This window comes from Anthonomus grandis, chromosome 3 (assembly GCF_022605725.1).
Source record: "Anthonomus grandis grandis chromosome 3, icAntGran1.3, whole genome shotgun sequence".
NCBI classification, from domain to species: domain Eukaryota; kingdom Metazoa; phylum Arthropoda; class Insecta; order Coleoptera; family Curculionidae; genus Anthonomus; species Anthonomus grandis.
The window spans coordinates 26,929,088-26,947,298 of NC_065548.1; the positions used below are offsets into that span (position 1 = coordinate 26,929,088).

An 18,211-nucleotide genomic window follows, 5' to 3' on the forward strand; every position below is an offset into this window, starting at 1 on the left:
GTTGTTGCTGTGTTGTTGCTGCTGTTGTTGTTGCTGTGTTGCTGTTTTTGTTGCTAAATACGTTTTTTTGTCGTTAATTTTCGTAAATTATACGACCAAGATGGCATTGTGGAGACCCTTTGATGTGTCAGATAACGAAGCTGAAAGGCCGGAACATAACGAATTTTTAAATAAAGACCTACATGTTCAATCACAGCAGCTAATATTAAATATTTTTAATTGCTTGAAAAGTGAAATACCTGAAGCCTCACAAAATCAAATTTTAACAAAAATTTGTGAGCTTACTAAGCTGGCTCGTACCACCGTTTACAGCGTGATAAAAGCAAGAAATGTCATTGATCATTCTGTAAAACGAAAAAAATGTGATAAAAAACTTAGAAAAATTGATGATAGCGACAAAAATGTTATTCGTCGATCTATTTATCAATTTTATAGTGAAAACAAAGTTCCAGCATTAGAAGACATTCAAAGAAAGCTACTAACGGATTATCCCGACTCTAAATATAAAAGTCTTGCTACATTACGTTGTGTATTAGTAGAATGTGAATTTAAATATAAAAAGTTAGATAAAAGGATGGTTATTATGGAATCTCCTCGAATTGTAACATGGCAACAGGAATATTTAAAAAAAATAAAGGAATACCGTCAATTAAACAGGAACATAGCTTACCTAGATGAAACTTGGTATGATACTCATGATGTCGTTAAGTATGGTTGGGTGGACGCCACTAAAAAGTGCTCACTAAGTGGACCAAGTTCTCGCGGTAAACGTGTTATTTTACACGCAGGTGGTGATAACGGCTTCATCCCCAATGCGTTGTTATTGTCGACCAAACATATAAAGGATTCGTCGGCTGATTACCATGAGGACATGGCAGCCAATCTATTTGAAAAATGGTTTGCTGAGCAATTGATTCCCAATTTACCTGAAAACTCGGTGATTGTGATGGACAACGCGTCGTACCATTCGCGTTAGCATAAAAAAATCCCAAATAATTCCACAAAAAAGGATGAAATTCTTAAATTTATGGAAAGCAAAAATATGAGCATTCCACAAAAAGCCACAAAGAAAATTTTATTGGAATTCATAAAAAATGAACATTTTAAAAAAGAATACGTTATCGATAAACTCTACGAAGCAAATGACCACACCGTATTACGTCTACCGCCGTATTACTGTATTTTTAATCCCATAGAGATGATTTGGGCTACTTTAAAGGACCAAATTAGAATATATAATCAATCTCCAACTAACGATACTTTCGTATTAGAAACTATAAGGGCAGTTGTAGAAGAAATTAATAAAACAGACATATGGAGGAATTGTGTTCGCAGTGTTATTGAAAAAGAGAATGAGTATGGTATTTTACCTCATGTTAACCCCATTATTATAAATCCAAGTTTGGACTCTAGTTCCGAAGATTCAAACAGTGAATTTTGAGTTTTTTTATAAACATTTTAATTACTAAGTATAATGAATAATAATAAATATAATAAGTTTATAAATGCTCCTATAAATCATTTGAATTACATTATCCATACATCGCTTACTTTTACTGAATATAACTAGTTTTTATCTATACAGGGTACCTATTCAAATTTAAGTTTAATATGTTATAACAAAACTACTAAAAAAAGTATATAAAATATTAGGTAAATAATAAAACATGCGTAACATTACAGGCAATAACTATCCTAAAATAGAGTGATTTATGGCTATATGTACCGTTGTCTTTAAGCTCCGCTTTAGGCTTAAGCCACTGATTTTACATGTAAAATCGAAGGCTTAAGCCTAAAGCGGAGCTTAAATACCACGGTGCATAATTATGGCCATTAAAATTTTAATAAATATAACCAATTAATGGATTTTTAAAATATTTTAAGAAATAATAGCTCTTTATTTTTTGCACGCCTATGCTTTATAAAGAAGATGCCGCTTATTCATTGTAATTTGTTTTTTTTGCTGTTTGAATTCATTTTAAATAGACTATATGAAATGTAATATAAAAAATGTGACGTACCTTAGTAATCCAAATATTAGCCGTGAGCAATTATTTTGAACTTTCTAAATACGATTTTTATGTGCAATGTCTAAGCAAGAACCATAAATAAAATCACAGTACTTGAAGTTGGACAGGATGAGAGATTCACAAGGCATTTTCCTTAAGTGAAAACTAAGAACCTGCCGACTATTATATAGAATTTTTAACAATAAAAATGACTTCTGAATTAACAATTTAACATATTCGCGAAACCTCAACTCAGTATCCAAGACAATGTCTAAATTTCTTGCACGATCTATCTTGGGAAGAGAAACATCATTTAATAAGATATTTAAATTATTTAAAAAAAAAATATTAGGTCCAAAAATCATAACCTTTGATTTAAAAGGGTTAAGTTTTAGATTATGACAAGAAGAAAGCTGATTAAATAAATTCAGTTCATGGTTTATTAAAGAGGATGCAGGCAAATAATCCTGATGATTGAAGTAAAGTTAAACCTGGGTATCATCGGCAAAAGCTCAGTTTACTGTACTTTAATGATTTTAGTATATCTGAGGTGTAGATTATGAATAATAATGGTCCCAGGATTGATCCTTGAGGTGCGCCTGATAAAATTGTAGCTTCTTCGGAAAAATAATTATTTTTTGAAATCTGTTATGAAGATATGATTTAATCAATATTACCGAACTAGAAGTCCATAAAATTTCAATTTCGTCAATAAAAGTTCGTGGTTGATCGTGTCAAACGCTTCTGAAAAGTCTAACAGAATCAAAGCAGTAGACAACTTTTTATCGATTGACGTTATTATGTCATAACTCCAATTCAGTAACTCTAATTAGGGCAACATCAGTACTCAAATCCTTTCTAAACCCACACTAAGTTTCCGGGATAATTTTATTTACACCGCAGTATTTAATCAACTGATTACACAAAACCCTTTCGAAAGCCTTTGACAAAGCCGATAATATATTTATTATTCTTAGATCACCATAGTTAGTTGGATGTTTTACTTTCGGAAATGGCTTACCTATTGATAATTTCCACTGATCAGCAAAATAATTCTGTTCTATACAACAATTGACTATGTGTGCAAGATAAACTTAAACGTAAAACCAAAAAGGGAAAGCGATATTTAAGTATTTGGCTCTTCCATCTACATCTATTTAGTATTTTATTAATTTGAGCAACACTAGCTGAATTAAAATTAAACTAAATATTGTCGTTATAAATATTTTGATTGTAAAAATTAATTTTAGAAAAACAGCCTGACGTGTTCTGCAAATTCACTAAATCATAATTTATTAAAAAATGAGTATATATCGTTGGTATTAAGTAAATTATCTGAAATATTCAAATCATTATTTGAACAAACATTAAATTATTGAAGAGTTTTCCAGGCTAAAAAAAATGCAGGGCAATTCTTAAATTAATGAATCACTTACAACTTGTGATCCTCAACTAAGAAATATGTAAATCCTATTTGTTCTTTGGTAATGAAGTTCCTATAGCAATTTTCCTTTGGTCTCTATAGCCATGTTAAAAATCTATTTAAAGGCTGCATATGTTTGACATTTTGCCATTAATTTAATTGGCAGCGCCAGGGTTAATGCGGATGTTATATAGAGTGGAATGTATTACATCAAACGCAATTAAAAATAACCAAGAAGAGACTCCCTATAAGAATTATACATAAGTCCTTAACTAACAAAGTAAATACAAGCAGATTAAAAACAAAACCCTTGGCAAAAAATTAAAATTAAGGCTTCACTAAGTAGTAATATGACTTTTTAGCCTGAGCGATATATGACTTATTCCTTGTCAACTTAACATATTGCGAGTACTTAACGAGATTTTTTACGCAGATCTGTTTTTTATGTCATGATATATAGTATCAAAAGCCTTGGAGAAATCTTCATTACCGTTTGGTATTTAAGTCATTATATAGATATGTGTATGTCGGTCATCCCAAAAATATTACTTTATGCACAAGTTTGATGAATTCCGAATAATAGTATTTTTTCCGTAGCATTCTAAATCCACACCAACCACAAGAATTTATGAGAATAATTTAATAATAATAATAATAATAATAATAATAATAATAATAATAATAATAATAATAATAATAATAATAATAATAATAATAATAATAATAATAATAATAATAATAATAATAATAAAATGTATACCAACAAACTTCAAGGGGTGGTCGGACACATCAAAATAAATATTTTTTTGTCCAGTAAACATAGGCCCGCAAATGAAGTCCACAAATATCGGCCATTTGGGCCCTAGAGCAAAAAACTTTTTTTGGCACTTTATCATCAACTAAATTGCTATTTACAGCGCAGAAAATATTTTTTTATCATCCATATTCCGAACATTTCCGGCTTAGGAATATCAATAACTTTATTTTAGGGATTAGTTGACATTTGTCATAGTTATTAACGCACAACCATCAAGATATAATAAGAAAATGTAATAGTGGACTGTAATTTTAGTAAATGATATGGTTCAAACGAATTGTACGTTACATACACACATGATTTTAAATGTTTGAAGTAAAGGGCACATACCAATGGTCTTCAGTCTTCACTATAGATAGGGACTTCCCTTTATATAACTACCAACTTCATAAGCCTCACTGTCACAAGCAAATACAAATTAAAAAGTCTTTATTTCAGGTTTCGTAAAATTGTTGGACTCGGCACTCACGTCCTTCTTAACCTGATTGCTAGTCAATCGTCCCTGTTTCTCCTTGCCGGTAAAATGCCCAAAATATACCAAATGTGTGCAGGACATGCGCGATTAATAGTAACAATTATGATTTAGCGGTGCACTAATAATAGTTCTATTAGACATTTTCATTAACTATCTTATTTGAAGGACAATGTGTAATGTCAGAGAAGTAGCTTGCTTATATTAAGAGAGGTATCCAAATTGTAGGTGATCTCATCATACAACTTTTCTTCTACATAGTCGCCTTGGAGAAACTGGAGCACTAAGGCGTAGACGTTTTTTATTTCTTCAAAAATGATCTAAATACAGTGCGACATGCATCGGTATTTAGATCAGCCATTTCCTTGATTTAGATCAGTGATTTAACGGTGGATTGGAACAGCAGGTCTCGTTGCCTGGCTCGCGCGTTCTCCTGATCTCAACCGCCTGAATTTTTTTCTTTGGGTTTATCTGAAAAGGTTGATCTATTAAACACGTGTTCCTAATGATGAAGATCTGCTAGTTAGGATAATGGCTGGCTGTAGAAGTTATTCTCGGAATGTTCCAAAGAATTTGCGGCTTAGTGAACCAACGGTGCAATCTTTGCGTTGAAGCAAATGGTCGGCATTTTCGGCAATTATTTCAAATAAAAATTAATTCGTTTATAAACAAAATAATAATTAAACTACACTGCAAACACCGATTTAGTTAATGAGCAAAATAATTGTGTCAAAAACAGTTCTTTTGCTGTAGAGCCCAAATGGCTCATTTGATATGTTTACTAAACAAAAAATATTTTTTATAATACTCTACTACCCGTTGAAGTTGTCGGTATATTTTTGAGACACTCTGTATATCAAGTAATGATATAAATTTTTGATGACAATTTAGGAATATATTTAATTAATTTTATCACTGAGATCTGAACTGCTTCTATTACATAAAAGACCGGTTACCCAAAGCATGACCATTCTTCTGTAACGTACTTACTTCCTTGATTTTCCCAATCTACTAAAGTTTAAGGTCATTGGCAACTTCAGCCATAATTAACCACTTCCACAAAGTCATTCATTAACAAAGACGGTACAATGAAAATAACACTGAAATATAACTAAAAGCACATCAGAAAAAATAAAAAACTGTAGCTATTTGATTTGATTGGTTTATTTCATTTGATTAACACCAATTCACTGTGAATCCACCCCTTTCAGTTTTGCCAGTGAAAGCTTCAGAGAAGCCAGTGTAGTTAGCATTGCTTCCTCCTCAAAAAACTGTTTTACTAGTATTCGTGTTGAAATACTGTGTTTAATTTTTAGTTAATTTTTTTTTACAATTTTCAAACATACTCGTTAAGTATCATGTATTAATAACATACTAGCCTATCGAGGGATCCTTTAGTTTTTTCCTTACCCTTCTCATCATTTTAATTTAAATTAATAACAGGAATTCGAGCAGTAAATAAAAAAATATACATAAGTACTTTTACAATACCTGAAACTATTTAATTAATCCCAAAGATAAACAATTGTGTTTGAACATGTAGATAATTTAGGGTGTTACTAGTTCTATATTATAATGGGGAGCACATTATGCAAACTATTCCTGTATTTGCTTTTGGGTTTTAGGCTGAGAAACTCTATTAATTAATTCCTGAAATAACATTAGTGTAACAATTAATATGTAACCTTTATAAGTATCTAGACTTTGAGCTATTTTTATTCGTTTTAATATTAATTTTTGCATAACAAAATTTGTATTAGGTAATAAGAAGAATGTTATTAAACACATTATTTTCTTATGAACAACACCTACATTCAAAAAACAAAATTTAATCAAAAATATTATTGTTTTAAACTTTTTATCTGATGTGTACATTTTTATATTCAATTTTCTGTTTATTATTTTAAGGTAAAAGGTTGTTTGCCGGCAATGGGTTATGCTTTTGCAGCCGGCACTACTGATGGACCTGGCGAATTTGATTTTAAGCAGGCATCGACCAGCGATAATCCCTTTTGGAATATTGTGAGGGATTTTATTTTTCCTCCGAAACCTGAGGATATCGAGTGTCATTATCCTAAACCGATTTTGATGAACACTGGCAGAGTAAGTAACTTTAGTAATTTCAACTTTATTAAAAATACGAATAATGTTAAAGGTAAATAAGGTTAAATAAATAAATGCTAATTTATTTTAGCAGATCAAAAATATTACAAAAATATGTAAATTGCTATTGTATATAATTGAAAAATTTTGTTTTGATTTACAATATTCAGAAAGATAGTCCTATTCTTGGGATATCAAATTTCGTCACATGAACTCTGTTATTATGTGTAACTACGTATCAACTAGCGGGAAAGTCAAATTGTATAAAAATAAAATACAAATATGGCATAAGAAATTTGTGTCCGTTCTAGAGTAGACATTATTTACTGATAAGTATAGTGTTTGATTACTGTTCCCGCATATCTACAGAGACAATACTAATTCTTGCTAAAAATTTTCCATTGACTGCATTATTAAGCACAGAGGATTTGCGTAAAATTTTACTCCCTGGTGAATCCTAGAAAGAGTTAATCAATGTAATATATTTTTGGGACCATCGGCGTTCTTAATGTTTGTCAATTAAAAAAAAAACAAAGTATTTTTTAAAGAAATATCGACAAAAATTATAACCGAAATAATGCAAAATCCCATATTTATGGAAGCTATTGCCAAACAAGTCGCCGATACCGTTACCAAAAAGTTTCAAGAGCAAATGGAGCCGTTAAATATTATTATACGCAATTAAACTTATTGAAGAAGAACTTTCGGACAAAAACAGAACATGAATTAAAAATTTAGAATTATTGATCTGGGATAAAATTCCAAACTCGACTGTACAGGGTGGACCAAATTCGACCTTTATCATTGGGATTGGGATCCCGGAAACCGTAAGAGATATAAGATGGGATAAATTATGGCAAAGTTGCTAAATTTAACACTTAAACAAAATGCCGTTTTAAAATTTAAAAAATTTCGAAGAGCTCCGAAGATCCGAAAAATCCGAAATCTAGAAAAATCTTTTTTTATTTTTTTATGACGTTATTTAAAGTCGTATAATAAAATAAATAATACTTTGTTATTTGAAATTGAACTGAAAAAAAAAACAAGCAGACCCGTTTTAAGATTTTTTTTTTAATTATGGAAAATCTCAGATAAAAAAGTTTAATAGGCCATAGATTTTATAAAAATGTAGTTTAACAAAATAAGTTATATCATTCCAGGGTCGTATTTGAAAAGAAAAAGTTGATGATCGTATCTCAAAAACGAAACGTCGTATTTTAATTCTGAAAACGCCATCCGTCGGAACTATTCAATATTTTTAAAATTTTAAAACGGCATTTTGTTAAGTATTAAATTTAGCAATACGTTTTTATGCCATTCCTAAAAGTATTCTGAACTTACACAATACCATAACTACTAATCTAGATTTACCCAATGTCAATTTCACAGAATGTTGCTTTTGGATTGGTTAATTCAATGAACTAAGACCTAGAGCAGTCATAGTCAAATATGTGAAGTGTATATAAAAGAAACCAAGTCTTTTTTACGAAGAAGAAGCTGAAACATTCCAAAATTGCCATTTGAAATTGGTTGAGATAGCCAACTGCAAATTTGGTAAAACAGAAGTTAGATTTACGTAACTATGCGAAAGAAAATCTGGGAAAAAAAACTATCTGGGTGGCAAAACCTATTCCAAGGCTGGTAGGAAAATGGGTAAACATAAAATCGGAAGATGAAGATGTCACAAACATTCGAAAATAATGTACTCGTGTAGCAAGTATTTTTACCGTATTTTTTATTATTTTTTTTAGTACACAATAATTTTTTTTTAAATTATTATATTATCTTTAGTTCTAAGTTATGAGTGGGTTTCAACTTGTTAAAATTGTATAAGAAAGTTTGTTGCTATTTAGTTCAAATACTTTCTTGCATATTATCAACGCAGAAAATTTATTTGTATAAACCATATAGACCATATAGACATGGAAAAACTTAATGTTATGTGTTTAAATGTACGATCACCATCCAATCACCATGCAGATTTGGTAGATCTATTGAATGGCAGAGCATGATTTTTTGAGTATTCCGGAGACCTGATTAAATTAAAATATACCTTCTATTAGGATTAGTACAAGTGGATATAATCTTGTAAAAAGTTACAGAAAGTCAAGAGGTAGGGTTGTTTTTGTATTATGGATTAATTTTCGTTTAATCATCTATCTACATGATCCTACGAAAGTTTTGAACAGATCTAGATTCACGTAGACATCGATAAGAAAAAAATACGTTATTCCTTATATAGGTCACCACATAAATGTTTTTTTTCCGAAATTACAGATGTTTTAAAGGATACTGGTCAGAATTAATAGTAAATGTAGAAATTATATATGAGTAAAAGTGTATATCTTGTTAGATGTAACATTGATTTCAGAAGGTGTTGAGCCTAAAAGTTTTGGCTCAAAATAATCCATTTCAGATTATTTTTTGTTATTTTGCACTTTATCTTTTACAAAGTAATAGATCCGACAGTAAACTGTAAACTTCATCAATCCTACGCGCATAAAAAAAATTTACTAAAATACTTTTTGAAAATTACACAGTTCGATAATACTATTTAAATATATTAAATTTTCAATAATAATATTATTATAAATTCGGTATCATTATGAAACTGTACTTAATATTTTTGACGTGCTACTGCTGCTTAAAAACTTGCAGAAAACCTTCCTGTAGAAATCAATTCTGGCTGATAGATAATACAGAAGAAATGATTAAACTAAAGCATTTAGCAAATATAAAAAAACACGTGTCAAAGAGTACTAGGAATACTTTAAACAAATTAGAAATTAAACTAATATAGCTCTAGCTAATCAGAAAAATAGATATCTTAAATTTACAATTCATAATTGTAAAAGAGATTCCCAGCAAAAAAAATAAAAAATCTATTCCTGCCACATTTGATAATCCTAATTTTATAAATCGGCACTTTTTACAAATTCCAGAATTCATAAACCACGAAATCAACTACTATTATACTATTATGTATAAATACTACGGAAGTATTAGAACATTTCCAATTATAAAATCATTCTTTACGTTTGGGACAGTCATATATCAGAAGATACAAAATATCTATTTAAAGTAAAATCAAAGGCTACCGGCAAGATTTTATCGACTTATGAATTTCTTTAATCTTAAAATGCTACACTTATATTGTACAGTGATATTTCCATATCTAACTAACATAATACATTTCTGCCTGTTTAGCTGTTAGCCTATTTTCTGCCTGACATTAGAAGGCAGATCAAAACATCGCAGCGTGAGTTGTGGTATTATTTAATGTACTTAATTTTGGGCTCTTTATCTTATCTCCTAGCTCTACTCCTTAATATTTACACTAATTATCTTACTAATTACCTTAAATTCTACAAGGTACAGCGATATGCTGATGATACACAGCTTTATTTTTCCTTTGCTTCATCTATATATTAAAGCACAGAAAGTCATAAACGAAGATCTGAATTAGATTGTTATTATATTCAAATTTTTATAATCTTGTTATTAAACCATCTCAAGTCCAACCTTCTGATTTTTGGTACAAACAAGGAGAGTTAAATCTTTTATAATCATAAGCATAGGTGATGGTTGTTTAACATATGATAAAGTTTAAAAAAACTTAGTCTTGTATGAATTCTAAAAAAAGTATATTATAATCTCTTTAAATAAATAAAGTTAAAAAATATTAATCAATAAAATTAAAAAATTTTTTATTTTCTAAAATAAAATAAATTCTCTTTAAATTCTATATAAAAACCTGTCTTCAAAAAGCATATACCTCAGCATCTACCGCTGAAATAACTTTATCCTATCAACCATTCACTATCGGAATCTTTAAAAATTAAGTGACACTTTAGTTTTGAACCCTTTTTGAATTTTGTGATATGGTTTTCTCACCTGGCCTACTTTTGCAGTTTCACGTTTGCAGTCGCTAGTCAATCTTTACTACAATTTGCCCATGCATCCTTTTCTTCTTCCTGTTTGTTAGTTGTTGCTTCGTGTTTGTTTATGTTACTTTTTTGTTTCAAGTTTTGTGAAACTTTTATTTTCTATTTGTTCCAGATATTTGCCTTTTTGCTCTTGTCCTCCAGATTTTTTTGTTTTTTTTTCAAGCTTTATTATTCGACGTTCGCCCTCCTTTCTGGGATGCAGAGTCAGTCGACATCTGATCTCAGATTTAGCGCTCCGAGTTTGTTTGGTTTTCTTCTTTTCATATCCATTTTTCTCATTTTTTGTCCGTTTTATTTTTGACCCATTTAGATGATGGGTACAATTAGGGAGTTAATGGCCGTGATCTTATTTTTTATTGTTCAGATTTGAGCACCATATACTGCAGATTCTTATGGTATATTCCTTACTTAGTTTTTCTTTTCAACACTTTGTCGTATTTGTACACTTTGTGTGGGTCTAATATCTTTAATGTTTTTTCCAGATCCATTTCTACGTTTATTTTCAATCAATTTTCTACGTTTAATCGTACTAGTTCTCTCTTCTAAAATGCTACTTTCGAACATTTATTAAGACCAAATTCCGTCCTTATATCTTTGCTGAAGAGCTTCACATGCTGAATTTGCTCTGTCAGTTCCTCATCTGATATAGAGATAAGCTTGACGTTGTCAATGTATAGCAGATGTTGTATTTTTCGTTTTTCGTTCTTGCAGGCATAACTTATGTTTGTGCCGTTAAGTAGAGAACTTTGGGGGGTACAAAACCAGGCAAAGAAGCAAAGGATATAACGATTCCCTAGATATATACCACATCTCATATGTATGTTCTTAATGGTCGTGATTTCATCTTTACTTCTTAGGTTCAGGTCTATCTTCTTATTTTCTAGTATCGGGTATCTCTTTATTCTTTATGTTTTTGTTGTTTATTTATTGTTTCAAATTTTTTATTTTCTTGACGTGTCGGTAAAGGTTTTTATACTATAATTTGTGTATAGTTTATCCTTGGTGTTTTTTATGCATTCGGATAGTTCTGACTTGGAGTACTGGGTGAGTTGCGATAGATCTTTCTGCAGTTTTTTTTATTTTGGTTTCGATCCGCATTTGCCAAAGTAGGTATGTCGGTTTTGTTTTTTTTTGGCTTTTGCTTAACGCTTTGGGTTGTTAGTATTTTGCAGTCTCCGCTACGGTGTATAGGCTGTTTAAACTTACTATCGTATTACTATCGTAACCATTGGGTGTTATTTCAAGTATCTCTGGTATCGCTTTATTGACGAACATGATTTTTTGTTTCTCTTTTTCCCTTTCATTTATTTTTCGTAACAGATCTGCCGTTATTTCTTGTTATGAATTCTGGTCGGTTTTTTTTTCCTCATTGGATTTGCTTCTTTTTTCCTGATTCCCTACTTTGTAGCGTTCTTGTAAGCTGTTACCTGTTTTGTTGGGTTTTGGTATGCGCTTCGTTGGGTTCATGCAGATCTATATTTGACTTTTCATTTTCGCTGTGGTATCTGTCTTTATCGGTCTTGCTTTTCTTCCGTACTCTCTGTTAGATCTTATCTAGGTTCTGGTGGAATTTGTCCACTTAGGGTTTAGTCGGTTCCGTGTTGACAGTTTTTTGGTGACCCTGATTCTTGGGTCTTTGTATTAGAGCTTTGGTTGATTTGGTACTTTCCTTAGTTTAATTTTTGTTTTTCAGACCTGCGCTTGGTTCTTGTCTAGATTCTTTATTATTATTCAGAAGTTCCAGCAGTTTCTGTGTGTGAAGTATCTGCTTTCCGTGTTTCCTACTAACAGAAGAAGTACCTATGTCTTTGGGTCCTTTGTGCTTATTCTGGTCGGTCGGGCTTGCGCGGTGTGCCTGTTGATTTCAGGTCTGTTATGTGCAGCGTACACGTTGAAGTATTCACTTCTAATAAGGCGAGGATTTTAATACTGGTTATATCAAATATTCCATTATTATTATTATTAATAATAATAATAATATTATTATTATTATTATTATTATTATTATTATTATTATTATTATTATTATTATTATTATTATTATTATTATTATTATTTACAGCCAATTAAGGCTCGCAATCCCTCTAAGGGGGGGGAGGGGGGATCATTTACTTATCCCAGATACCTTCGATATCAAAAGGATTAAGCTCTGTGGTCTGTGGGGGCCTTTTCGGTGTCCTTAAGTGACCTGAAATGTAGAGTTATCTCCTAGAAATTTCCGGGTGCTGCGAGCAGTTGCCAGTAGTACTGCCTTTTGCATGTGCTTATATAGATGTTCCCCAGTTCCTAGTTGTTTAAGGTATTCTAGTAGACTCTTCGGTATTACACCCGTTGTCGATATAACAATTGGGATGGTCTGAACATTATCCATTCTCCATTGCCTTCCGATTTAAATTTCTAGATCTCTGTATTTGGCGATTTTCTCAGTGTGTTTCTCTTGCAGATTATTGTTGTTCGGTATGGCTACGTCAATTAGAATTGTTTTCCTGGAAATTTTATGTATTAAAATAAGATCTGGTCTATTATGCCTTACATGTTGATCGGTAAGTACATTGTGGTCCCAATATAACTTATATCGGTCATTTTCCACTACGGGTTCTGGAGTATATTTATAATACGGAACATTCTCTGTTGTTATAAGTTCCAACTTCATTGCCAACACTTGATGTAACATTTTCCCAACTGAGTCGTGCCATTCTTTGTATTCTGTCGCTGCAAAGGCCTGACATCCTCCTATTATGTGCTGGATTGTCTCTGATGTTTGGCACATACCGGCATTTGTCGTTTTGTACGGACGGATCTCTGACGATGTGCTTGAGATAATTTCTTGTTGGTATAACCTGATCTTGGATGGCGAGTAGAAAGCCCTCGGTTTCTGGAAACATCTTGCCTGTTGGAACTGGCGAACATCTATATAAGCACATGCAAAAGGCAGTACTACTGGCAACTGCTCGCAGCACCCGGAAATTTCTAGGAGATAACTCTACATTTCAGGTCACTTAAGGACACCGAAAAGGCCCCCACAGACCACAGAGCTTAATCCTTTTGATATCGAAGGTATCTGGGATAAGTAAATGATCCCCCCCCCCCCCTTAGAGGGAGTGCGAGCCTTAAGTGGCTGTAAATAATAATAATAATAATAATAATAATGATAATAATAATAATAATAATAATAATAATAATAATAATAATAATATTATTATTATTATTATTAATTTAAATCCAAATCCTCGCCTTATTAGAAGTGAACACTTCAACGTGTACGCTGAACATAACAGACCTGAAATCAACAGGCACACCGCGCAAGCCCGACCGACCAGAATAAGCACAAACGACCCAAAGACATAGGTACTTCTTCTGTTAGTAGGAAACACGGAAAGCAGATACTTCACACACAGAAACTGCTGGAACCCCTGAATAATAATGAAGAATCTAGACAAGAACCAAGCGCAGGTCTGAAAAACAAAAATTAAACTAAGGAAAGTACCAAATCAACCAAAGCTCTAATACAAAGACCCAAGAATCAGGGTCACCAAAAAACTCTCAACACGGAACCGACTAAACCCTAAGTGGACAAATTCCACCAGAACCTAGATAAGATCTAACAGAGAGTACGGAAGAAAAGCAAGACCGATAAAGACAGATACCACAGCGAAAATGAAAAGTCAAATATAGATCTGCAGACACAGAACAAAACAGATAACAGCTTACAAGAACGCTACAAAGTAGGAAATCAGGAAAAAAGAAGCAAATCCAACGAGGAAAAAAAACCGACCAGAATTCAAAACAAGATATAACGGCAGATCTGTTACGAAAAATAAATGAAAGGGAAAAAGAGAAACACAAAATCATGTTCGTCAATAAAGCGATACCAGAGATACTTGAAATAACACCCAATGGTTACGATAGTAACACAAGTCTAAACAGCCTATACACCGTAGCGGAGACTGCAAAATACTAACAACCCAAAGCGTTAAGCAAAAGCCAAAAAAAAAAAACAAAACCGACATACCTACTTTGGCAAATGCGGATCGAAACCAAAATAAAAAAACTGCAGAAAGATCTATCGCAACTCACCCAGTACTCCTAGTCAGAACTATCCGAATACATAAAAAACACCAAGGATAAACTATACACAAATTATAGTATAAAAACCTTTACCGACACGTCTAGAAAATAAAAAATTTGAAACAATAAATAACCAACAAAAACATAAAGAATAAAGAGATACCCGATACTAGAAAATAAGAAGATAGACCTGAACCTAAGAAGTAAAGATGAAATCACGACCATCAAGAACATACATATGAGATGTGGTATATATCTTGGGAATCGTTATATCCTTTGCTTCTTTGCCTGGTTTTGTACCCCCCAAAGTTCCCTACTTAACGGCACAAACATAGGTTATGCCTGCAAGAACGAAAAACGAAAAATACAACATCTGCTATACATTGACAACATCAAGCTTATCTCTATATCAGATGAGGAACTGACAGAGCAAATTCAGCATGTGAAGCTCTTCAGCAAAGATATAAGGACGGAATTTGGTTTTGATAAATGTTCGAAAGTAGCATTTCAGGAGGGAGAACTAGTACGATTAAACGTAGAAAATTGATTGAAAATAAACGTAGAAATGGATCTGGAAAAAACATTAAAGATATTAGACCCACACAAAGTGTACAAATACGACAAAGTGTTGAAAAGAAAAACTGAGTAAGGAATATACCAGAAGAATCTGCAGTATATGGTGCTCAAATCTAAGCAATAAAAAATAAGATCACGGCCATTAACTCCCTAATTGTACCCATCATCTAAATGGATCAAAAATAAAACGGACAAAAAATGAGAAAAATGGATATGAAAAGAAGAAAACCAAACAAACTCGGAGCGCTAAATCCGAGATCAGATGTCGACTGACTCTGCATCCCAGAAAGGAGGAATAAGGAATAATAATATAATAATAATAATAATAATAATAATAATAATAATAATAATAATAATAATAATAATTATACTATGATATAATAATAATTATTATTATTATTATTTATTATTATTATTATTATTATTACACCATCATCAGGTCTATGATCTAGTTAAAACGACTACTCTAAAACGAACAAACAAAAAAACTGAAGACCATCGTTACATAAATAGCCGATTACGAATACGTATTCTTATTTCATTTGAATTTTCCAATATTTTTGGAGGTAGTTATGGGTAGTAGTGGAGAACTGCTTCAAAAAAATGTTTAAGATAAAGCCTTATACCCCAGGAGATTCTATAATCAATAAAATATCTAATAATAAATAAAACAACCTGTTAGCGCACCGCTAAATCATAATTGTTAAAATCTATTAATCGCGCATGTACTACACATATTTTGGTATATTCTGGGCACTTTTACCAGCAAGGTAAAAGCAGAGACAATTGACTAGCAATCGGGTTAAGAACGACGTGAGTGCCGGATCTAACAATTTTACGAAACCTAAAATAAGGACCTTTTTAATTAGTATTTGGTTGTGAGAGCAAGGCTTATGAAGTCGGTAGTTATATAAAGGGACGTCCCTATCTACAGTGAAGACGGAAGACCATTGGTAAGTGCCCTTTACTTCAAACATTTAAAACCATGTGTGTATGTAACGTACAATTCCTTTGAACCATATAATTTACTAATATACAGTCCACTATTACATTTTCCTATTATATCTTCATGGTTGTGCGTTAACATTTTGGTGCCTTCGACCGTATAAAATAAAAAAAATAAAATAAAAAATTAAAAAATTAAAAATAATAATTGTAGTCTCCAAAACATATAAACAAGTTTTTTTTTCAAAACTATTCTAAAAATTTTACGTAGTGTGTAGTGCAATCCGTACTCCGCTCAAAGCGCTGCGCGCACCGGTACTCGTCATTCGTTCGTTTCCGATCCTTTCTGAATGTCTCTCAAAAAACCGATCACCGCTCGTCAGTGACATTGAAATTTAATTTAGACGAGTAAATTATCATCCCGCGGCAGAAATTGTCCCGCGTTTTACTGCATTTCACAGTCTCGACTCCGGTCAATTCGCACCGCGAGGCTCTGAATTTAAGCTTTAGTATAGTGTAGCAGATTTGATCCCAAAACTTATTTATTTTCTTTTCGCGTACTTTTCAAGTGACTTATTTTTATTATAGCCTTAGATTATTGGTTTTTATGGTAATTTAAGTAGGTATAGCTATCAAAAAAAAAACTAGGGAAAAATTAAAATAAAAAATTTTTATTAAAGAAAAAAAATGTCTTTAAAAAAGGCAATTCAGAAACGAGATGTGCTTACTAATAGCATAGCTGAATGTCATCGTTTCGCTAAAAAGTCTGAAAAAAGTCCGCAATACATGGAGCACTTTAAAGTTAGCTATACCGATTTGGATGAAATTTATGAAAAATTTGGAGAGTACCATAATTCTGTCATTATGCCAATCCCAGAAGATTCTGATGAGGATTATAAAACTCAAGACAAAATTCAGAAAGATGTTGTGAAGAATTATTACGAATGTAAAATGATTTACAACAAACTTTGCTTGCAAACCGATCAATCTTCTTCCAATGTTGTTCGAGTTGAATCAAATGCTAAATTGCATAAATTAAGTGTGCCTACCTTTAAGGGTGATCCGAAATCTTGGCCAACATTTTTTGATTTGTATAACCAAATTGTTCACGACAATGATAACATAGGCAATGTTCAAAAACTACAGTATTTATTTTCTTTTCTTGAAGGAGAGCCTTTGAAACTGTTAACAGGCATTGCTATCACAGATGATAACTATAATATCGCATACAATAAATTAATCAGTCGTTATCAAAATAAACGGCTTATGGCTTCTAATGCAATTCATGCAATAATGTCAGTTGCACTAAGAAATGACAGCTCGAAAGAACTAAGAAATTTGATTGATACATTTTCAGAGTCTTTAGCAGTCTTGAATGCTCTCGGATTTCAAACAAAAAACTGGGACTTTTTACTGTTTTTTATTCTACTAGAGAAAATAGATATACCTACAAGAACAAGTTTTGAAATAGAATTTAGTCAAGTTGAAATTCCAAAATATGAGAATTTATATTTATTTTTGGAAAATAAATGTAAAGCTTTAAAGTCTTTGCAACATTCTATATCTAATAAATCTAACAAATCTTATTTTCAGCCAAATACCAAACAAAATATATACCCGAATTTCAAATCCAATAATAAACCTGCTACTGCCTTTTCAGCCTACGTATCTAATAACAATGCTTTACCTAATCCTAACATTAAGTGTTTTCTTTGTAATGCCTTACATGTACTTACAAAATGCACAAAATTCGCAGAACAAAATTCGCAAGATCGCCTTTTATTTGTTAAGCAGAAGAAACTTTGTTTAAACTGCTTACACCCATCTCATTCTGTTCAAAATTGTTCTTCA

At 31.7% G+C, this 18,211-nt stretch overlaps 1 protein-coding gene across 3 annotated transcripts in view; it reads left to right on the forward strand.

Moving 5' to 3' along the window:
- The window catches only part of LOC126734603 (neutral ceramidase), a 294,220-nt gene that overhangs the window by 167,299 nt on the left and 108,710 nt on the right, over positions 1-18,211 (forward strand). For all 3 annotated transcript variants that reach the window (XM_050438295.1, XM_050438294.1, XM_050438296.1), the window contains exon 9: positions 6,630-6,824. In XM_050438295.1, coding sequence (XP_050294252.1) covers positions 6,630-6,824 — 195 coding nt within the window. The remainder of the gene's footprint in view (positions 1-6,629; positions 6,825-18,211) is intronic.